Below are 18,156 nucleotides of genomic sequence, written 5' to 3' on the forward strand. Positions count from 1 at the left end.
TCCTATAATTACATATCCAAAGTCTTCCGAAACCTGCCTTCCCTTTCCCTAGAGCATTTGATCCTTTTTAAAAAATCACCCAACAGAATCTCAAGATCACAAAACAGTGTACTAAATGTTTTTATTGACCTGGTAAAAATTTGGGGTGGGTAGTCAAATACTTTCGAAGCAATGAATTTTTGAATAGCCATAAATTTTGATAATGTTAAATTAACAGAATAAAAATATACGATTTTGCAAGTGGATGGTTGTGTTTTACTTATCACGTATGCAGTAGAGTCCGAGTCCGAGCGAGTCGCGCTGCGGTACACTTCACGCGCGCGAGACGCTATTCAAAAATGCATCGCTTCGAAAGTATTTGACTACCCACTCCCAAATTTTTAGCAGATCAAGAAAAACGTTTAGTCCACTCTTTAAAATAAAAAAAATTCTAAAAACAGGTCCAGATTGAAAAAATCTATTTGTTTATAAAAATTTGATTTATATTATTAAATAAATAAAGTATATTTTAGTATGTTTTATTCGAAAGTTGAGGAAAAGGCCCACATTTGATCTTCCGTATCAATTTTCATATCTTTGTTTATTATGGCAGTATAAGCAAAAGAAAAAAAAACTTTTTTATCAACATAAATTTTTTTTTAATTTTCTCGAAAACTTCGCGTGTGATATTGCAATTAAAAAGCACGTATCGAAAAATTTTGAGTGCTTAACAAGAAAAAAATATTTTGCGTGAAAAGAAATTTTTGTGTAAGATATAATAAACCAAATTGGCAACGTCGCAAAGTTCTGCTTCTCGAGCGGCGCGGCGGTCCGATGAGTGAACGGTACGTAACCAGCTCGCATCTCAGCAGTGCGACACATTGCATGCGATTGGTTGGCACTCTGCGGGTGTGCACGGACAGCTCGTGCGTTAGCCGTTTCCAGCATACTGCACACGTATTTTCTTGTACGAACACCTTAAGTGATGTCAACTTTCTTTCTGGAGCCGTGTACTAGACATTCGCTTTCATCACATATTGGCAAGCTGAACCCGACTCTTGGCTGTAAATGAAGCTATAACTGAACAATTATTTTAATTAGATGTTAAAGGAGAAATATTTTTGAAGGTATTGTCCAAAAACCTGTTAAATTGTTGAAACCCATTTTTTGTTCCAATTTCTATAAAAATGGTCTAATAGGAATCATACTTTTACTGAAGGAATTAATGCCACAAACGAACTGTGGCGGGCGAAAGTAGAGCAGTTTTCACACATAACAAGCCGTTTGTCAAGAACGTAATCAGTCTGTCCAAACAACAAAATTGATATTGTGCACAGCTTAGTTTTCGGAGTCAACAAAGCGATCACAGTAGAGATGTCGATGTCGTGAATGTAGGTAGTCAGAACCTGTACGCTTCTAGGTATTATGAATATATTCACGCTGTATGTGTAGTTAATAAAGGCCGTTTCATACCCAAGACATACCTAAGATATCAGTATTGGATACGAGCTTTGGCTACCGGAGGTGGAAATGAGGAGGAACAACAGCAGGTACACTTAAGTTTCCATGATTGGGTTTCCATCTCTAAGTACTGCAGGGGCATAACTCCTAGATTAAACATTTTCAAGTCGTACACAAGTGGAATTTGGATTGCACTCAATTTTTTTAAAAAAATAATCATAATTTTTAAGTTACATTAACACTATTGGATGCAGCAGTTTTTTCAACAAGTCCAACAATATCACAATATATTATTTATCGACGGAGGAAAGCAGGCATTTTTTGTCAAGCGTGATTTTTATGGAACGATTAGTAAATCGAGGATGCCAAAGGCACCACGAGACCGAAGAAGAGTTCGAAAAACGCAGATTTTCAAGTCTAAGTGAAATGAGCCTGACAAAAAATACACGGGAACACTTTCGAAGAAAAAGTGACATTAAGAATATCAATGTCCTCACAAGTTCTGGACAAGTGTGATGTTTACATAACGAGTCGCCCCATACTGCAAAATTCAACAAAGTTATGGTTAATATTTTAATCTAATATCCCCGCTACAAAGTCTACATCCGTAATACGTAATATTGATCAAATCTATATCACCTTCAAAACATGAGCAGTGTCCAATCTTCATCTCCTACATAAATACTTAAAAATTAATTAAACACTAAACAACTTTCTTTCACTCTATCGTAAACATTTTGTTTGGAGAATACAAAATCGAAAGATATCAAAGCAGTTTCATTTATTAAAGAAATCTGACGCTCTTTGCCTTTGAAGAGGAAGATTAAGTAAATTATCAGTTGACACAAAACCTGTAGGAGTTGAACCATGTTTAGATATAGAATTTTCTCTAGAAGATTGACAATCATTCCCAGATGTAGATAGTCGGGGTGTCCTGGGTGTTCGCACTCCAATCGACGGTGTTCGAGACCTGGAAGTTCTTCTGGGCGTTGGCGTGCCAAGGAGCCTCAGTTTCTGAGTCGCAAATCTTCGCGCTGCTGGTGACATTGTACTCAGACGATCCATTGTCGACTTTGGTGAAGGTCTGTATAAAAATAAAGAATATTTGCTTATTAAAAGAATGATTGAAGCCGTGCCTTAAATACACTAAAATGTCGATTTCGAGAAAAATTTAAAAATTGAACTCAAATTTAATAAATACCAAAGGGCATAATAATTTTTTTCCTATGATCCCCTTTCACGATGCATATTCTATATGTATTTCCGGAAAATTAATCATAATTTCCAGTAATCTTTATTAAAAAATAATTTACCTTTACTCTTTTTGGCTTAAGACTCATGATTAATAGGACATTTTTTGGTATTTAGTTTCATTTCGGCCAAAACGCTACTTAGGCCTAATCAAAATTCTGGTTTGAGTGGCGTATATGATACTGGGGCCTATGCTGAATCTTTAGGAATTATTCTCATTTGCCGAAAGCTCCCCAAAGTGGGTAATATTTTATCCTCGGTGAAAAAATGTAAGATTTTTCTGGAAAGCGTTTCTTTGAAGTACAAAATTTATAAACTCCCATCTTATACCACGAAAAAATTAATTTAATTAACTGGATAAGCATAATAGAATATCCCTATAAACGGGCTCTCCTGGCATGTATGATTGTGGTATGATAGAAGCTTGAAAGAGTCCAGCTGACACACATAAAGCCTGCATAAAGAACAAGAAGCAGCCCTCCATTGGTGTGGTCACCTACAAACGGATATTCATTAAGTGCCCCTATTCAATCTGGCTATCCCCTATCTCTTAAGTCAAGGGTGTAGACTGTAGAGTGACTGTGGCCATGGCACTTTGGCACCTATTGGTACGAAAGTGTCCTAAAGGCCTTTCGGGGACACCGGACGACCTCCCCGAGTAATCAGTTTTACCCTTACATGCGGGGCTCTGCAGGGGCAGACCTTTTATTTCCCTAGCTATTCGTGGAAATGAAATGAGGGGGAGTCGGCAACGACCCATCTCTGGAAAAAGCATCTTCCTCTGTGAAGATGAAAATTACTGAAGAGCCTCAAAACATACGTCGGAATCTATAAGTGGGAACCATCTCGAAGTGATCCCGGCGATACTAATGCCGTGGGTTCAAACTTAAGGGGAAAACCACGACATAATAGATAGTCAGGAGCTGCTAGGAAGAAAATTCGGTTAAAAGGTCCAACAGTTTCTTATAGCCGAGCTCATCAGTCACCTGAAAGTGGTCATAGTCGCGAAGGGGTTCCCAATAACCAAACTCGATGATGACCACACTAAGGCAATTAAAGCGGCATTAGAGAAGAAAATCGACAGAGTGCAACCTGGAGAAGTAATCCCAAGATTTGAAGATTGCCGCTTAAAAAATATTACTTTTGTGGTCATCGGTTCGGGCGAAGTGTATCGAACTTGGCTCATTGGCTGTTTGCGGATTACAATCTTGGGTGGGAGCTGAGATCAAAGTGATCGACAACAAAGACCGGCCAAGGCCAGTAAAGCAACTGGATTTGATTTCTAGTGTATCCTTAGAACCAATAGCAGCAATTAAAAGGATGGAAATCCAAAACCTCACCATAAAAATGATAAGATGGATGGTTATGAGCTTATTAGGCAAAAATTAGAGGATTAAGTAACAAGGGCAAATCAGTCATTTATGATATTTCCGTAGAAACACCTAGGGCAGTACTTTATCTCAAAGGATACATTAAATTTATTGGACTATAAAGGCTCTTTTTCACAGACTTGGTGACAATAAAGATTGAACACCAATTGGGAGCAAGCGCCAACCTGTGGTGATTTGTTCAGCGTAGTGTCTACCATTTGACGGCCAAGGCCTATCATATGAGTAACGGCGAAATCAGGTAGACTACTGTCGCGTTAAAGGATGGCTAGTGCTCATCGAATGTGGTGCTAACGCACATCATTCGGCCTGGGGTAGTAAAGACACCAACCACGGGAGTGAGTCTTTATTAGATTACAGCTTAGCTACTGATTTAACTTTATTGAATCGGGGTAATACGCCTACCTTAGTGACATCTAGATGTCGCAAGCTAATTGTCTTGAACATATGTTCGATAAGTATTGACGAAGTGTTCAAGGGATGGCATGTATCGCCGGATACGTACCTATCGGATCATAGACAGATATGATTCTCGTTGACAGCCGATAGACCCTAGGATCAAAGGTACAGGAACCCCATACCAACTGACTGGAATACTTACAGAGATGATTTCAATAATTAGCTGGGTGCTATACCGGTTAGAATAAAGGCGAACGAACACATAGAATTTGCTGTCGACATTCTACAAAAAGGTATAAATAAAGCGAATGAGGACAATTGTCCTTTTCGCATTAAGAAAACAGACAGGGATGCACCTTGGTGGAATCTTAGTCTGGAGGACCTGAAAAAGGACACTCGACGTTTTTTTAAAAGGACGAAAAAGATGGGAATTAGGACTTGTACAAGGCAACCTTAACCAGACATAATAATGAGACCCAAAATTCCGTGAGCGACTCTTGGAGGGGGTATTGTCAGGAATGTCCAGTGAACATTCTATACAAAGAATGACATCCCGGACACTCAAAAAAGATAATAAAAATCAAATCATATTTACGTTGCCAAAGATCTTCTCGCAACTTCCAAAGCTTTGATTTTCCGATCCCTGTGTCTCTCCCCAGCCTTTTCAGCAAGCTGAAAGGCAATTTTTTCTCTTTTAGGTGGTTCTGCCATCTTGAATGAAGGTCCTTGGTTGGTTCTCAGGAGTGGCGTATCTCCTCCATCCAGTCTGAAAGGCGTTCCCTCGATTTGACCCCAGGTCATGAGTGGACTCTCGCATTCTCCAGGTCTTGGACTCGGAGTAGCAACGATACTGAACCCATTCACTCTAGGCGTTAGATTCTTAATTACTTCTTTACCATCAACTCCAATTTTACCGTCATTCGCTCTTGATTGCGATTTAGCTAATTTGCATATGGTTTCTTTGTTTTGTTTTTCATTAAAAGGATTCACAGTGAGTCTCGTATTTGTGTGAATGACTTCTTGTTTTTGCTTAGCCATCTCTATTTTTTCTTCTGTGGTTAACTCCACCCCATCGGGAACATACATGATGTAATTTTTATTTGTGTAATTCCACATTTCGAGCTCCTTCGGTTTCTTTCTGTCTTCTATGGGTAGGGATTCTTCCTCATTCTTTTCTATCGCAAGTGCTTTGGCTGCTTCCTCGTTTTTGTACAACCAGGCGTATTTTAATTTGTGTCGTTTTTCGGCTTCAGCCATAATTTCTTGAAAGCTGGCATTGTCTTCACTTGTGTGAGTGCTGAGATAATCGTCTAATCCTACTTTGTGCTCGATATAGTTTTCTATTATGCTTAAATCTACTGAAGTTTCCTCTGTTGGAGTTTCAGGTAAAAGAGAGCTGGGGTCATCTTCTCCTCGAAGGGGTGTTTCAAACGTAGCTGGACTTACTGGTCGTTCGGTAATTGGTCGGCCTGAACTGTATTTTGCATACAATTCTCTCATTCGCTTTGCGTCATTTTGTTCCAGGGCATCTAGGTACTCGTTTTGGGCTCTCAGTTTTTTTAAATCTGGGAAGAAGTCACGCTCAATGATTTTACCTGAAACATGAATTTTTTAAATGTTTTAGTTACAGGCCTACAACCACATTTTTTTAATTATAAAAAGAAGTTACTAAAAAAATTGAGCGATATGGAATTAAACAAAAAGGTCTAAAAATCAGAAGCGAATTTTCTAAAAATACTATCCACCTAATATTCCCTCGTTTGTTAATAAGATAAGTTTGTTATTAAGACTATTTTGTTAAAATTCAACGATTTTATTTACAAAATTTTACATTATTTTTTTAACTTCCGCAGTTGAAAATTCATGTATTTGATTAAACACTGATCATTTTTGGTAGAAGATTAATCTTTTTGGTATAAAATTAGTTTTTTTTTTATATACAAAATTTAATTTTTGACTAAAAGTTTAACTGCATCATGTTTGTTTGAATATTAATGTTTTCAGTTGAACATTCAACTATTTGTTGGAAATTTTATGTTTTTTTAAAGATTTATCTTCTGTGGCAGATTATAATGCTTTTTGGTGACTAATTTACCTGTTTGGTTGGAAGTTCAATTATTAGTTTAAAAATTCAATTAAGAATTAAAATATCCTATAGTTGAAAGTTGGTCAGCGCTTCTCATAGAGTGATAGAAAAAGCGTAACGCAAGTATTATATAAGGCGTCAAATAATGTTGGAGGGATCTTTTTACATTATTGGATGTAAACAATCCTAGCGATTAAGTTACAGCGACCGTGCCGAATTCGAGTGGAGGTCATTTATCGTTTCTAATATTTATTTAATCTGCAAACATTGTAATTATTTTAACAATTTTCATAAATGGCTATTTTTTAAAGAATACGTTTAATTTATTATGTTGCGTTGTAAATTCACAAGAACGATTAATTATTTAAACAATTTTAATTTAAAAATTAAGAGTTTGACTTTTTTCTACGAGTCAATTTGTCCACGAAGTCAACTAACTCTTTTCTATGTTGATTTGCAAATTTGCAAGAACTATTAATTACTTAAACAATTTCGATCGAAAAATTAAGTCACTTTTTTATACGAGTCATTTTGTTTACGGAGTCAACTAAGAAAGTCTATCTGATGACTATGTTGTATGTTACGTTGTAAATTCACAAGAACTATTAATTATTTAAACAATGTCGATAAAAAAATTAATAGTGACTTCTTTTATAAGAGTCAATTTGTTTACGAAGTCAACTAAGAATGTCTATCCGATGACTCGCTTCTATATTGCTTTACAAATTTACAAGAAATATTCATTATTTAAATAATTTTAATTAAAAAATTTAAAGTTTGGCCTTTATCCTACGAGTCAATTTGTTTTCGAAGTCAACTTAGAATGTCTATCCGATGACTCTTTTCTAGTTTCTGTGTAAATTTACAAGTACTATTCATTACTTAAACAATTTTAATTAAAAAGTTAAAAGTTTGCCCTTTTTCTACAAGTAAATTTGTTTACGGAGTCAACCAAGAATGTATATCCGAAGACTGTTTTCTATTTTGGTTTGAAAAGTTACAAGAACTTTTAATTATTTAAACAATTTCGATTAAAAAAATTAAGATTTTGCCCTTTTTTCTGCGAGTCAATTTGTTTACGAAGTCAACTAAGAATGTCTATCCGATGACTCTTTTCTATACTGCTTTGTAAATTTACAAGAACTATTAATTATTTAAACAATTTTAATTAGAAAATTAAGAGTGTGCCTTTTTTCTACGAGTATATTTGTTCACGGAGTAAACTAACGCTTTTCTATGTTGCTTGGCAAATTTACAAGAACTAATGATTATTTAAACAATTTTGATCAAAAAATCAAAAGTGACTTTTTTCTACGAGTCAATTTGTATACGGAGTCAACTAAGAATGTCTAACCAAAGACTCTTTTCTATATTACTTTGTAAATTTACGAGAACTAATAATTATTTAAACAATTTCGATCAAAAAATTGAAAGTTCATTTTTTTCTACGGGTCAATTTGTTTTCGAAAATAATTAAGAATGTCTAATCGATGACTCTTTTCTATGTTGCTTTGTAAAGTTACAAGAACTATTAATTATTTAAAGAATTTCAATTGCAAAATTAAGAGTTTAACCTTTTTTTTACGAGTGAATTTGTTTTCGAAATTAACTAGGAAGGTCCATCCGATGGCTCCTTTCTATGTTGCTTTGTAAATTTACAAGAACTATTAATTATTCAAACCATTTTAATTAAAAATTAAGAGTTTAGTTTTATTTCTTCGAGTAGGCTCCATTTTTAAACATAATTAACTAAGAATATCTTTCCGATTATTTTTTTCTCTGATGCTTTGAAAATGTACAATTATTAATTATTCAAAAAATGTTTATCAACATATTTATAGCTTGGCTATTTCTCAAGGAAGAGCCATAATTTGTTTATGGAACGAACTCAGAATGTCTTTTGATGATGATTTCACCTGAATTTGTAAATTTATAATAATTATTAACCATTTAAACAATTTTCATAAACATATTGAGAGTTGGGGTATTATACTATTAATAAACACAATTTGTTTACGAAGTTCACTGCATGAATTTTAGGATAGTTTAGTTACAATGCGGCTACATACGAGTTTATTCAAAGTTTATTCAAAGCATTTGCCTAAAAATTTGGTTAAATGAGAGGAAAACTGCAGAAAATCACCTCCCAAGTTTAGCCGGTTTTTCGAAATTCGTGTACACAACCCGGTCGAATGTCGTAGATGGTCACCCATCCAGGTTTAGGGGTGCTCGAAATGGCTTGAAATTTGGACCCTTCTCGAGTCGAGATCATTTACCACGTATTTCTATGAAAATTTGTACGCGCCGACATTTTAGATGTTTTTTCCAAACTTCCATACAAATTTTTAGTGATACAACATAATTTATTCTGCATCGTGAGAGGGTAGCCGTGCGAAGCCGTGTACAAACACAAGTTATTAAAGAAAAAATTATTATCGTGGTATTTTGTTGAACTTCATTTACAACTAAAATAATTACAAGTAAATTAGTGGGTCGCGCGCGTATTAGCTTCTAGTTTGTTTGAAAATTGATGTAATTTGTTGAAAAATACTTTTTCTTGGTAGATTTTCTTTTATATATAGGCATTTAATCTTTTTGCTAGAAAATTAATTTGTTTTAATGAAAATTTAACTATTTCGTAGAAACATTTTTTTATTTGCTTCAAAACTTAGTCGTCTAACTGAAAACTAAACTATTCTTTCTTGTTGTTATAAATTTATCTTTTTTCTTTGTAAATTGATCTATATATATATATATATTTTTTTTTTTTTTTTTGACAAATTGTAATTTATTTTTTAATCTAAACATTTAACTATTCCACTTTTCGACATTTTTTTTATAGACATTCAATCTTTTTGGTTAAAAATTCGTTTGTTTGGTTGAAAGCTTCACTGTTTCGTTTGAAATTTACTTTATTTGGTTAAAAACTAATTTTTCTAAATTAAAAGTGGACAGTCATATTTTTTGTTGAAAATTTCACATCAAATTCTAATGATGAATTTTTAAAAGTATTACTTTATCTAATAACGAAAATGAACAGTCTTTTAAGAAATACACTGGAACCTGGATTAAATTACGGCTTCGGACATGACTTGCATTGGCTTTGATACTATTTCCAAGACGTCCAAAGCTCCTCTCGTCACTAAAGTGTAGGGGCCTTCAGTTCTAGGATTATAGTAAATTCGAGGTAACTAATTCCAGGTTCCAGTATACTTAAATTCATTCCAAAATTCTTTAAAAACATAAAACTATAAGAAAATTTTTTTTCGTGGGAATTGGCAGTCACTCGTCTATTGATACGCACTGAATTTAAACAATGTATGTAAAAAAGAGTTTTTCAGTTGAATTAATCAAATTTAATACATAATTCATTATTTTATGAACAATTTTTTTAAATTATCCGTATCAGGTATTTATGATGGAATAAATTAAACTATTCCTACGGAATCGATCACATATTACTAGGTCACAAAATTCAAATGTCGTATTAAGCTTTAAATGAAAACTGACAATAATTTTTTAAACAATATTTGGCTATTTTTATGCGCACAAACCTTGTTCTTTCGACGCAATGAAATCTAAATAGCTAACTTGTAAAATTTTAAGAACATTTCGATGACAATAAATAATTCTTCTTATTGAATACAATTTTTTAAACAAAGATTTATCAAGTTATTTATTTATAAATAAATTTTTGCTTTTTCGCAGAATCAAAAGCTAATTTCTTGTTATAAGTCGATAACACTGCATAATTCCTTAAAAAATCTACACTTGATTTGGTCTAAAATGCGCATTTTTCTACATTATGTTTAACACTATTATATTAAATGCATTTTATCATTATTCCTACACCTCGGTCAGGGACTGCTTATTCAGAAAATTTTATCCTTTTAATAAGCATTTTGTATAAATACAAACGTATTTTCATTATCGTTTTTTTATAATTAAGAAAAGTGTGCATACTATTAAAAAATGTTTGATTAAATATTTTATTGCAACTTGTGTCGTTTCTCCATAAATTTAATTTGTTTATTTTCAATGTTATTTTTTAAAATTTAAACCAAAAATACGCATCCTTGAGTAAAGTGATTCTTAGAAAATTTATAGATATAATTTAGGCGACAATTTTTGATAAATAAAATGCTCATCACTTGTGTCATTGGTCCAAATTTTTCTTTTTCTTTTTAGTTTTATTTCTTATGATTAAAACAAAAACTACACGTTCCATAAAAAAATTATCGATAATAAAAATTATATATTTTTTTTCGGGTATACAACTTTTGCCCATTAACTCTCTTTCCTACCTGGCGTCATTGTTCCAACAAATTTTTATTTTTTTTATTTTTAATGTTATTTTTACGATTAAAACAAAAACTACACATCCTATCAAAAAATTATCAATGATCAATTTTTAGCTTTTCTTCGGATTTACAACTTTTGTCTTATTTTTTTCGTAGCTTATATCGTTTGTCAAAAAATTTAATTTATTTTAATATTGTTTTCTACGAATAAAACAAAAACTAGGCGTCCTATCAAAAAGTAATTATTTCTTTTTTTAATTTACAAAATACTATAACTCTGATAATTTTCTTTTTATTGAAAAAGTCGTAAGGTTAAATTGTTTGATTTTTCCAGTGGTATGAATAGCTGTACAAACAATTTTCAAATCTTGAAGAAAAAAACGGTTTTATAAATGTTCAATATGCTATAACTTTTGGAATTTTTATCCAAAATAGCCGGCTAATAAACTCGTCCTTTCTTTTAACACCACTAAGAAGTATGCTGAAGCACAATACAATCAGAGTAGTATTTCAAAAGTTACCCGGTATACAGAAACATCGACGATGACACACAGACACCGACGTAAAAACTATTTTTGCTGACTGGGGGCCTTAAAAAGTCGACATTTGATGGAATCCGCGAAAGTCGTATTTAAAAAAAAAACAATATCTTCTCAATGAGATAAAAATGTAATATAAAAATTTGAACATGCTAATACCGTTAAAACCTATAAATTGAGTTTTAGCCATCCCTTCGTTCGATTCTGATCACAAATACGTGTTTTTGTGAAAAACAAACTTTAAAATTAAATTGCAGATAACCTCAGACATTATTTTTCCGATCGAAAAAATATGTGTAGCCTAACTTCCTCTCAAAATCCACATTTCTTCTCGTCAAGGGAACCTACGGATTCTAAGATTCAATGGATTCTACGGATAAAACGGATCCATTGCTTAGATTTTTTCGAGTTCTATTCTAAAGTACGAGGGTTATCGAATGGAAAAAAACACTTCGAAAAAAACTGGCATAAACTGACAGAAAGAATGAAGAAATTATATAATTAAAAAAAGGCTACATACCTCCAACTGAAGAATACTAATCGACAATCAACGGAATAACGGATTAATACATTTTTAAATATTTGCTAAAAGTTATCATTACTTTTTATTTACTTAATTGCGATGAAATAACTATTTTATTTAATTTAATGATAGTGTTGAGAAGTATTCGTACTTCATTGGACAGCAACTCTCGCTCTAATAGGCCCACAATGGCTGAAACACCTCAAAATGTGGAATAAGTGCGAGTGTTTATCAATGGAAATCTTCGTTTAACAGGAAGACCTCGGAATTTCAAAAACTATTGTTTTGAAAATTTTGAACCTGAATTATGGAAAAGCGGCGACTGAGTCCTTCGCCACGAGAACGCACCTGCCCATTCATCGTAGCTTATTCCGCAATTTCTGATAAAATACAGCCTTACACAACTTCAGTAGCCCACACACACTCCTGACTTGGCTCCCTGCGATTTCTAGCTGTTTCTTAAATAGTAAGAATTCTCTAAAAAGAAAACGATTTCAAGATGTAGAGAAAATGAAGTACAATGGGATAAAACAGCTGTTAGCTATTCCGAAAGGTGACTTTAAGAAGTGTTACCGAATGTGGAAGGCTAGCTGTTAGAAGGTTCTGGCTTCCGAAGGGAAGTAATTTTAAGGAAATATCGCTTTTCTCCAAAATTAACTCTTACTCCTGGTATACAATAACATCGGATACATTTCGCAAATACCTCTTAACATATAGAAACCATAAAAACTATCTACATCTAGTTGGCTTTGGTAACTTATCAGATTTGTTCTGAGAAGCAGGAACTTTGAATATAATTGAAAAAAATACTGTTCAGGAGATTTTGAACGCATCTAAGCGAACCTGCATTTATCGATGCATATCCCGAACGCGCTTGAAATGTCTCTAACTCAAACAGATTCAGACTAATGACTAGAGTTCTGCGCCTTTGAGGTAGACCCTTATTTCTCCGAATTTACGGCCAAAGATACTTCACGAAATGGAAAAGATTTTTATGGGATTTCAATAGATATACAAAATAGCGAAACATTTTATAATATTGATATCGTTTTCAAATATTTTAGGAGGTTTCAGAGGATTTTCAAAATTCCACGCATTTTTAAAGAATTTCCGAAGATTTGGGACTTTATAAGATTTCCAAGAATTTAAAGAATTTTAATGGTTTTTAGAGGAGATATAAGGAGATATAAGGACTTTAAGTACTTCTAAAACACTTTAATGAGGTTTTAAAGAATGTCCTTTAATTTTTGAAGATATGGAACTATTTTAGGAACCTATAAGGTTGTAGGTTAATTTAAAAGATTCCATGAAATGTTTAAAGGATTTTAACAAATTTCATTTCATTAGATTGCATAGAGTTTCCCAGGCCTCATTTATTACTAATTCTGATTTTCATCATATTTTTACATTGGAAGTTATTTATAGATAAGTTTTAATAAAAAATTAATTGATTTCCTTTTTTTATATTTATTTGTTAAGATTATAGGTTTAGAAATAAAAGGTTGCAATACAGAACTAGACAACCAACAAAATCAAATTTTGTCATGAGAGCGAAATAGCATTCTATAAAATCGAAATCACCATTTAAAGATAAAAAAAAGTTTATTCTCGAGCCGAAGTAATCGTAAATTAAAAGCAACAAGGTATGATTATAAAAAATGATCCAATTCTGAGAAATAGAACAGTAGAACTTTACAATCTCAAAGTGACCAGGAACCTAAAACTGGAAAAAGCATAAATTTTCAGTTTAAACAAAAAATACAAACTTATTCTCCAGATATTGAGTTGCTAAATTAGAAAAATGAGTTTTATTAGAATATGTTAATTAATTACATGTGAACTATTTAAGAATATGGAGATTCAAATGAATTGGATTTTAAAAATTGTTGTTGCACAGCGACAGAAAATTAATTTGTAATAATAATAAAAAAATTACTCCTGAGATATGGGATGTCTGAATAAGAATAAAAAAGTTTTCATTAAAAAAATCATTACTTTCCGTGAAAATAAAGAATTAGTTTGACGATATCGCACTGTAACAGACGATTTTTCGTTTAAAGAGCTATAAAAAGAAGGAAGGTATGTTTCTTTATAGATAAACGATAATAATTTGAAGAAATACTATTTCTAAATGCAAGGTAAAAATGAATGTAAAAAAAATCTATAGAAAATGAATATTTAAGGTTTTAGTTTAGAACTTGATTTGGACTTTGGTAACGAAAAAAGTGGCCAATAGTATTATTTAAGAGACTTTTCTTTGAAAAATAAGCGTTTTATTATTTTATTGTATTGAAAAACTTTTAGGAAGAGAAATATGGTTAGATGAATGTTTTAAAAAGGTAAAACGTTAAGCAATTTAAAAAAAAAAAGAGAAAATGGGAGACCAGTACAATCAGTTTTAAGGTTTTGAGTTAAAAATATTTTTATTACTGGATTAAAAATTAAACTTTAAACAAATCCTTTTAAAGCAACATGTATTTGATTTTTAAAGAATTTTTTAATGCCAAAAGCCTATTTTCTGCAAAAATGTTTGTTACTTAGATATGTATTAAACCCCTTCAAATCATGTTCACGTTTCAAACCATTAGAATGAAAAATATATACTAATTCAAATTTATTTTAAATCATTTTCAAGTTCAAAAATAAGGGGAACATCAATTAATTTCCGTTTGTCAAATAACATCATTTGTTTCGAATAACTTTCATGTTACCAGAAGATACGGTTATGCAACACAAATGTTATAATTTTAAATAATATTTTTAGGCTGGGTTAACCTATCATTCAAGTGTTTTTCAGGTAAAAAATACATGTTTTGATTGATATTCTATTAATAAAATCACCGCCAAAATATGATTCTTCTAAAAATAAAACCATGTCACAGGATAAAACGGAATTGGCGAACGATCTTGTTTGGGCTTCTAAATCGGTTATTTTGCTCAAATAAAGGCACTTTAAATTTAATTAAATTTTCAAGTCTTGAAGTAGATACAATAATCTTCCACTATTAATCAATTTTTATGTAAAATTAAACTTTTATGCCATAAAATTAATAAAAAACTGTCTTTTTAACGAATGGCGTACAAGCTCGGGTATTCTTAAAAAAATATCCAATAATTTGAAAAAAGATCGTCAGGACAAGTTACCGATGACACTCATATTTAATCGAATTTAATTCGATACAGGGTAAAGTAAAAATAACGGGCGTACTTCGAAAACTCGTCTTTCCAGAAAAAGGCATTTAAAGTTGGCGATCGCCAAGCACATGTGTTACATTTTTTCTTCTAACAAAAAGAAAAGTTTAGTTCCTATGTAGATTTAGCCCCCCCCCCCCCCCCTCAAACTTAAAATACTTTTGTTTGCAGCACACAGTTTTTACTTGCGACAAAGGTGAAATACATAAGGCAAGGGTGATATAAACTACTTTTGTACTCATAATTCTTGATTAAATTTTACAAATGAAGCCTGATATTTTTTAACTTCAGGACTAATTTTCAAACAAAGACAAACAAGTGACTGGAAATTATACAAAATTTCATGTAGCATGTTAGCAACACTGGTTATATATAATTTAAGGAGCATTCTCTTGATTATACAGTTCAAATTTTGCTTCTCCTGACACCAAGTAACATAATTTTGTGTAAGAGAGCTCTCATAAAGGATGTCACAATAGGAACACTAACAGGAACATGACTGCATTAACTGAACAAGAATAACTGATACAAATATCTTACCCATTTTAGCAATGTAAGTGTCCTCATCCAAAATTTTGACACGAAAACAACTGCTTTTTTTTGCAACTCCAATCGGCTTTTTGAAGATTGCCAAATCCTTAATATTCCTGGCAGCTTCGAGAGCACGAATTCCTGGAGAATCCATCGGCGAACACATGCTTTATAAACCAAAATGAACGTTTTGTTTAATACACAACACTGTATGAAAAGATCAACAAGAAAACTTTGAGGTTATCTTTACTTCACATTGTTCAACTATTCCTTTTTGAGTAAGATTCTCGCTTGTTTGTTTAGACAGGATTATTTCGAATTACTTCCAAGCACACTAATCACTTTGAAAGCATTGAATTTGTTCGCGTTTTAAATGATTTAAACGAGAGAAGACGAAACAATGTCGAATACTTCGTAAATAAGAGATACTCAAATTTCTTCTAAACTGGATAGTGGTGCCATCAGGTGATTTTTACTGGCATTATTATATGCAGCGATTGCGCATGATTGATTTGAATTTTAAATATCGAACCAAAATGTGTTTCTTTGCGAATTTAAGGGCATGTGATACTTACAGTTTCCCCGGCTTTTTTCCACGAAAATGAAAATGTTTAAAAACTGAAATAGGAGATGCTATAAAATATCATAACGGACGTCCCCGGACTTTTTTTGAGGGATATAATAACAAAAAAATGTATTGTGCTAAATAAAAATTGTATGCATATGCATTATTTTGAGGTTACGTGGTTTTTCATCTCTGCCTTTTCAATAATCTGGAAATTATTTATGAAATAAACTTTATTGATGGCCTGCAAAAAAGGTTAGTTCCAGGAGATTAGTTACTATGTTTATTTGTTATTCCAAAGTTTTCGGCCAAAAATATTGTGTAGTTTGGAAGCAACGGTCGGGTGAATTGTAACACACATAACCTCGAAATATACACGCACGCTGTTAACAATATCAACAATTTTTTGATAAAAAAAAACAGAAAAAAGTGTGTGGGGACGTCCGTTAGCATGTTCGCTATCATTTCCCAGATTTGGAAGGCAAAATATTTCTTATCCTAGGAAAAAAGCCGAGGGAATCTAACACTGAAAAAATCGATACTATTTCCTAAGCGCTATGCAAATTAATCACATTTTGCTCAATTAAATTTTTTTAAATTAACCTACAAAAAAAATGTTTGGGGATGTCCGTTAGCATTTTCGCTATCATTTCCTAAATTTTTAAGTCAAAATATTTATTATTCTAGAAAAAAGCCGGGGGAACCTAAAACTAGTAAAATCGACAAGTTTCTAAGTATCACATGCCCTTAAGACTTTTCAGATTAGTAATGAGTCATTAAAAAAATTCCTCAAATTCAATGAATTACTAGTTTAATTATTCGAAGTAATATCTAATCAGATAATTAAAAATCCAATAAACATGATAATTACATTTGAAAAATTTGGTTCATTTTAGCAAATGCTTTGATTTGTGGCGTAGATTAATGAACTCATACGGCCTGAAAAATAAGAATGGTTCCACAACTCTTAAAAGACAATTGTTTAAATAATCTAAAGAATCTCACACGTTAGTTTGACATATTTTGCTATAGAATATATAAAAACGGAACAATTTAACCGAAACCGAATTTCTATAAGAAACGTGCGGCGTTCTTTATTCAAAGGATTTGACGAAAAAAAGAATAGAAAGTTTAACAAGAATGTTTTATTTTTTTAAATATCTAAATCTCATAAGCTTACGAAAAAGAATGAAAACCCAAAGTAAAAATGTTCCAAATTCTTAAATGTTTCAACTTCGAAAATCAAGAATTGAGCTCAATTCTTGTGATTGGTAATATAATTTTTTCTTTTTTATTGTGAATCTGTTTTAAAAAAAATCAATCAAAAACCCAATCTTAAGAACCGAGAACGCTGAGCCGAACAGCACTTTTTAAATTGGAAAATTAAGGAATTCTAGGATTTTTCAGTTTTATTACACACACAAAATTCTAGTTTAAATGACCAGAATTTTGGGTTAAACACAGTAAAAACTTGGGGGTATATTTTATTGCAGGTAAAATTATAACGGCGTTCACTGCACCTCGGTAGGGATTCAGATATCTCTCGAACTTGGGGTACGACATACCGAGTATGTAGGGTATGAAATAGCCACAAGGTGGGGTACGAAAGGTCTGATGTTACTGTTTTTAAATTTTTGCAGCTGTTGTCAAGCATGCCATGGTTGAAGGATGCCCACTAATCTAGTTTATCCAATCTCTCTTTCTAACGCATGCATGTTTAGAATGTTTATTATATTTTTTAAGGCATGATTTATTGCCAAAAAAAGGTTAAATGCTCGAGCTATAAATATAAATTTGCGTATTTTGTTGGCGAGAAGTTCAAATCGAGGTTCTGTTACTTTCATGTAAATAATTACGCTAAAACAGTACGAGAACTGAATAAAAATGTACATATTGACAAAAAATTAATTATTATTTAAATTATATAGTTTTATAGCGCCT

At 32.2% G+C, this 18,156-nt stretch overlaps 1 protein-coding gene across 1 annotated transcript; it reads right to left on the bottom strand.

The window, feature by feature from the left end:
- Window positions 1-1,833: 1,833 nt before the first annotated feature.
- On the bottom strand, window positions 1,834-16,075 carry LOC117169619 (splicing factor ESS-2 homolog). The gene is made up of 4 exons (XM_033356070.1): window positions 15,901-16,075; window positions 15,660-15,817; window positions 5,074-6,073; window positions 1,834-2,524 (listed from the first exon to the last, which is right to left on the bottom strand). The coding sequence occupies exons 2-4, from the start codon at window positions 15,814-15,816 to the stop codon at window positions 2,218-2,220; spliced, it is 1,464 nt and encodes a 487-aa protein (XP_033211961.1). The 5' UTR covers window position 15,817; window positions 15,901-16,075; the 3' UTR covers window positions 1,834-2,217.
- Between the last annotated feature and the right edge of the window lie 2,081 nt (window positions 16,076-18,156).

Source organism: Belonocnema kinseyi, chromosome 3 (assembly GCF_010883055.1).
Source record: "Belonocnema kinseyi isolate 2016_QV_RU_SX_M_011 chromosome 3, B_treatae_v1, whole genome shotgun sequence".
NCBI lineage: Eukaryota > Metazoa > Arthropoda > Insecta > Hymenoptera > Cynipidae > Belonocnema > Belonocnema kinseyi.

Excerpts from the sequence above, each read along its gene's own strand:
- LOC117169619 (XM_033356070.1), bottom strand. The coding sequence starts at position 15,816 with ATGTGTTCGCCGATGGATTCTCCAGGAATTCGTGCTCTCGAAGCTGCC. Across the intron at positions 6,074-15,659 it reads CACTTACATTGCTAAAATGG|GTAAAATCATTGAGCGTGAC; the intron begins GTAAGATATTTG and ends TTCATGTTTCAG. Across the intron at positions 2,525-5,073 it reads GCGAGAAGATCTTTGGCAAC|ACCTTCACCAAAGTCGACAA; the intron begins GTAAATATGATT and ends ATTTTTATACAG.